The sequence below is a fragment of the Urtica dioica genome, chromosome 4 (genome assembly GCF_054948205.1).
Source record: "Urtica dioica subsp. dioica isolate 48M chromosome 4, U.dioica_male_clone48M_v1_H2, whole genome shotgun sequence".
NCBI classification, from domain to species: Eukaryota; Viridiplantae; Streptophyta; class Magnoliopsida; order Rosales; family Urticaceae; genus Urtica; species Urtica dioica.
Window position 1 is genome coordinate 9,777,849 of NC_142759.1, and position 6,162 is coordinate 9,784,010.

Genomic DNA, 6,162 nt, shown 5'->3' on the forward strand with positions numbered 1-6,162 from the left:
TCCGGCAAAAAATATAACATATCTATAAACAAAAGCTTAGATAAGTCTCTGCTCCTTCACAATCACAAGACATAAATTTTATATTGTTGAAAAATCGATTAAAAAACAATATACAAAATTAAAAATAAACTTCACCTTATTATGTGACCATAGCCACAGAAATCAGCAAGTATTTAACTGCTTGAAAAAATCAATATTTGTAAAAAGCAAATACTTGGCCAATAAAGTGCAACGTACTAAAGAATGATCATCCTCTAATCACCCTATTAATCTGAGATTTTACCCTACAAGTGTAATGTACTACTCGATAGAACCCCAACTCAGACACTGGCTAGAAATTCAGCCACGTTTTAAAAAAAATAAAAAATAAAAAGTAATAAATATGAACAAGAGAGAGCTCTTCGAAAATAGCCTAGAATGTACAGCTACACCCAACACATGTATGCGAATCCAATGAAACACCCAACTTAAAGGAAAAAAAAAATTGGAAAGATGAATAAAATCCGACACCATGGTAATAATATGCACGAAACTGTAAATGATACTATGTGGTTGACACCTCACAAATGAGAAAGTATACAATATGACTACAAGCCCAAAATATATTAAAAAGACATTGACCGAACCATGTGATAACTGTATGTGACAATGCAAAATGATGCATGGCACCGAATTCAGGTGACTAAAATGAAATGAAAAGGAATTAAAATTGACAAAAACTTCGCAGTAAACATGCAGACAGACTTGACTTCAACCCAGAAAAAAAAAAGAAGCTATTTGTGGGGGGGCTAATTGAGTATTTTCTCAATCTTAGTTTTCCATAAGATAACTAGACCTGTATCTCCTTCTTTTGTAGCTTGATGAGCTATTCCTGCCAAGGTAGCAGAAACTCAACTCAGCCGTCAAGCACTGGACTTACTCCACGACAATGCACATAAAAATGGAAATTATGAAAACGAGACCCCGAGCTGTGCTGGTCGTTAGTACTCGCTGCGCCACCAACCAATAACTCATTTCCCCAAAATGTGATGACTCGACTCATGTATGCAAAAATCTCAGAACCGACTCATGATGGTATATGCATGCAAAGAAAAAAAAACAACATGCCAAGCAACAGCAACCTCAAAAAGATATTGCTCGACTGACGGCCAACTTAGCCCACTCAGCGGATTCCTTAATCAAATGATCGTCAGACGACAAACATTCATTTAGAAAGTCTTTGCCTGAAACAGATTGCTGAATCAATGGACCAGCATTACTGCCCAGTGTATCAGCTAAGTCTCCAAGTACACCAATGGCCGTCTTCGTCACCTGATCGTCCCTGCAACAACATAGAAAATGATCAGCTTCAAATTAAAACCAACAATATTATTAGTGGATTCAAAGGACCAAAAGTCGTATTAAAGCTTACATGTCCTTCTCCAAAAACAGACTATCCAATAACTGCAGGATGTGGGACGCGTATGGCATCAACAGCTGAATCTTTGCGGAGCCCTTGAATCCTTGAAAGATCCCGGAATATGCCTCAAGAATTCCGTTCCTCAAAGTGTTTGCATATTCTATCATGTCCTCGTCAGCAGTGGCTGACGTGTGGAGAGACAGCTCAGCAGCACCCTGAAGCATGGGCATAGCATAGACCAAATACTTCTCAAAGTTCTCTCCAATTGCCAAAGCAATATCACCAAAGCATGAAAAGATCGGGGGCTTCACAGATCGATGCAGCTGGTTGCTTGACAAGTTCTTGAGGAGCTGAGTCATTATCCCATCGCAGTAAGGCAAAATACCAGCCTCTAGTGCCCTGCAAAGATCCCCCACCACACCGACCGTCGTGGAACAGACCTGGTAATCCTCGAAATCTTGCAGACCCATTTCCAGATATCTGTAAAACTCGGACATGTACTTTGCAAAATCAGGGCCAACACTGTAAGCAAGAGCTCCGATGACCAGCATGGCCTCCTCGTGAGCCGTAGCATTCTTACTGCTAAATACTCTGAGAAACAGTGTCATCATCTGATCAGAGTACTGCAAAAGGGCACCCTTGGTCTGCGTTGATGACCCGAGCTTTTGTATCATGACCTGCAAACAACCACAGAGGAGACCTTGAAGTTCATTTTGGCCCTCCCTCTCTTCATTTTGTGCAGTGAGTGTCTGGTTCAGTTCATTGATGATCACAGGAGCCAAATGCATAACCAATGAAGCTGTATCGTCTGTCGAACACCTGACAACTTCGTTCAATGTCTCATACGCTGCTGTACAAAGGCGCGACTCACTGGCATCAGGGCGGCGAGTTACGTTGAGGAGACCCTGAATAAGATCTTGAAAATACGGGGTCAGCGGAGAGGATGAATCTCCCACATCCTCATAGCCCTGAGCCAGAAAGTATAGAGCGCCACATGCTTTCTCAGCAACATTTGGTACATCGTTCATGCTGTGAAGAAGAACCTTGATAATCTGCTGGCAATTCGCTGCTGTGATAATTGGTGTATCCAAAGTTGAACCATGCAGAAACTCAAAAATTCTCCCGAGCGTCCACCCAGTAGTGTCCTTCACGTGATTACTTTGATCTGTCATCAGAGCGTTGAGCATGAAATTCAGGCCCACATTAACCAGAGGCATGAGCTTGTCCGGCGATGGGCCTTCTAGAATGGACCCAAATGCATAAGTAGCTGCCTCCCTTTGCCTCCAATCTGGTTTAGTAATGTTCTCTTCAATGAAAGGCATTACAAGTGGGACAATATCATCGCCAACTGTCCTCGCCACCAAGCCCAGGCATGTTCCACCAGCCATTGCAATATTCCAAGCTCCTTCATCCTGATCCTGATCTTCCTCCTGCTTAAGCAGAGTCTCCAACAGCAGAGGGACAATAGCAGGAAGAGCCTGCTTCACAAAGTTAAAGCATGGAATTTCAGAATCTCCACTGAAATCGCCTCCGTACTCCTCTAAGATATCTGTCTCTTCGTCACAAATTGAACTCCAGAACTCAATGGCTTGCAGTGCAACAGGCTCTTCATCTTCCTTGATAGCCTTCGCTGTAATGTTGAATATATCTTGAATGTAAGGAGCCAGCTTCTCATAGTACGTTGACGAGATAGCAACTAGACACTCAAACGCAGCCTGTCGAATCTTCAGCTCGGTACAGAGAGTAGCCTCACACACGACTCTCATAATGTAGTCTCGCTCCATGTCATTGGAAAAATTTGCTTGGGCAAAACCCAGAGCATTGAGCAACGCATGGGTTGCGGCGAGCCTCACATCATTGTTACTCTCAGAAGCATTCATTCCCTGAACAACTGCTGTCAGTATCTTATTCACTTGACCCTGATCAATCACATCGGGAGAGACTTCCTCACATATGTACCCGAGGGTTTCAAGAGTAGCCTGTTTTGTATGGGTCGAGATCTGGTGAGTGTTTGATAGGAGAACTTCAATCAGCTCAGGCCATTGTTTATGTGGCAGTTCGATCGCAGCAACCTTCGCAATAACTTGTGATACAGTTGACCGAGCATCGGGTGAAGAAGCTGATAGAGTCTGCAGCAAAAAAGCTTTGATCTGGGCCTTCACAGCTTGATCCAGAGACAGCCATCTTTGCACAAGTTCATGCTTCCGGCTATGTTCCTTGGCGTCGAGTGCGTTCTTAAGGATCAAACCAGCAAGCCTACGACTTTCGGCCGGCTTTTCGTCATTCGCTAATTCTCCAGCAAGAGAGAATAAGAAACTTGGAAGATTTTGCTCCTGGAATTGTTTGAGACTTTCTTCTGCATGATTGCGGACTGAACTGTCCACCGCTTGAGCATTTAAGAGAATCTGAGTCACCTCTGTCGCCATTGAATCTGAGATAACAAACAAAAATATTATAATTTATGAGATTTTCCAATTGAACTTCAAATACAACTACCATGGGCATGTATAAATGATATTTGGAAAATCTCAGACATTAATTATAGATTATTAGTTATTTATTGAATAAATAAATATTAAGAACAGTAAATTGATACTCAGAATTGTATCGTAATAGTGGAGCAAATGAATATAATTTAATACTAAAAAAAAAACTTGTTTTCTTCCAAAGTCAAGACATCACTGCCTGTGATACAGTCATATTTGAATTAAGCAATAAAGCAACTTTAATCCAAAAGAATTAGAATTAGAAACAGGAAATAACAAAATTATATAACCAATCGTGCTTCTTCTTATCTGACACTAAAAAAACCTCAAATCTGATATTCAAATTATTTCAACACTTTCGTTTTGCCATTTAATCAGATCCCAAATAGACAAATCCAGTTAATAAAAACACGATCCGATTATTATAGATCGAAGAATCAGATAATAATGAAATCTCTGAATCGATCTTCCAAAGCAATCAGTTATTAGTATTACACACACACAGAAAACTAAAATATACAAACACTTACAGTGTTGAGTTGACTCAGCGACAAAAGAGAGAAACGACGATGATTCCGAATCGAGTATAGGGACAAAAGAAGCTGAAGAAGGCAAGGGAACGGAAGAAGAAAGACGCGGCGATTGTGAAACCCTAGCAGAGAGAGAGAGAGAGAGAGCGCGTCGAACAAATATTGTTTGTAAAAAGCTGTGAGACAAATTCAAAAAAACAAATTGGCCCAAAGTCTGTGGTGGGTTACACGGAATAATTATATTAGAAATAATGTATTAAATGAAGTTTCACTTGTTTTATATTATAAAAAAACAACAACGAGATTTAATATAAATCCTTTTATCTTCTTATTTTGTTTTAAAAGTATACATGTATTTAAGATAAATAAAAAGATTTACTTAAAAAATCCAAGATTAATTTTATACACTCCCATTTTTCGTTGATATAGTTTTTTGTGTTTAATTTTTTAGATGGACTATATGTTAAAATAAAATAAAACATTTCCTTAAAAAAAAAAAAAAAAAAACAACCGTTTTCCTTCTATTCTAATTGTTGGAACTTGGGAAAGTCTGTGGATAGCGGTATATGAAACATGAGCAGGATCAAGATTAGGTGTACCGTGACCATATTACAAATTATTTAGATTTAATCTTCAACATTATTTAAATGTGGTTACGGAGGCGATAAAGCTTTAAAGCTTTTGTGGGATATCAACGGCAGCGACTCTTTGTTCTTTGCGAGGGAAACACAGGGGCTCGCGAGCTAGATAGAGAAGCTTTAAAATTTGACACTATTAATTATTTGATATTTTCTTCATGCATTGATCATGTTGTGTGTTTCTCATCATAAGAAGAAAAAAAAAATGGCTTGTAAAAATTAGTACATTTTTTTTTTTTTTGACATATTTGTTATCCACACGAAATTATATTGATAATAGTGTTGTCCATGTCTAATGGGTGGAGCAATTTCTAAGAGGAAGTGGCTTGGTTAGAGCCTCTTTAATGGTGCAAAAAGAGGGAATTGCTAGTAAGTAATAATCATAAAAAGTTTAAGTTATTAGTTTAATCATTGTTGCACATTTTAGCTATTTGCTTCGTAGAGCAAATTAGCTCTATATAGCAAATTGGCTCTAAACTCATCCTGGCTATTGGAAAGGAAATGGAAATTCCATTTTCAATAAGCCACCTTCCATTGCTTATTGGAAATGGTATTTCCATTAGTCATTTTGGTGCCTTCCATTGTTTATTGGAAATGGAATTTCCATCAAAATTAATGGAAATCTAACTTCCAATAAGGAATTAAAAAAAAATAAAAAATCAAATTTAATGGTAAACTTAATTATGTAATAAAAATTTTTAACAAAAATTAGAATATAAACTTAATTATGTAATAAAAAAAATTAAAAATTAACTATATAACAAAAATTAGAATATAAACTTAATTATGTAATGAAAATTTTAAAAAATTAAGTATATAATTTATATGAAGAGATTGTTGTAGAGAAATATTTGTAGAGAATTGGAGAGGATTTGAGAGTTTGAGAGAGAAGAAAGTTTGATTTGTGATTAAAATGATTAGAAATTGGATGTATTTATAGGAGAAATAAATGAACGGGTTAAAATTTTATAAATTGTGTAAATTCAGAGGTTTAATGATCAAATAATGGATAAATTTTTCAATCGTCCAAATCCAAACAAATGTTAATCTAATGGCTGAGATTTAATTAAAAAAAATAAAAAAAAAACCTTCAGTGACATATATTAACA

At 37.4% G+C, this 6,162-nt stretch overlaps 1 protein-coding gene across 1 annotated transcript; it reads right to left on the reverse strand.

Moving 5' to 3' along the window:
- LOC149400229 (importin subunit beta-1-like) lies at nucleotides 1–4,629 on the reverse strand. The gene is made up of 3 exons (XM_089611317.1): nucleotides 4,416–4,629; nucleotides 1,412–3,830; nucleotides 1–1,321 (listed from the first exon to the last, which is right to left on the reverse strand). The coding sequence occupies exons 2-3, from the start codon at nucleotides 3,823–3,825 to the stop codon at nucleotides 1,123–1,125; spliced, it is 2,613 nt and encodes an 870-aa protein (XP_089467443.1). The 5' UTR covers nucleotides 3,826–3,830; nucleotides 4,416–4,629; the 3' UTR covers nucleotides 1–1,122.
- Nucleotides 4,630–6,162: the final 1,533 nt, after the last annotated feature.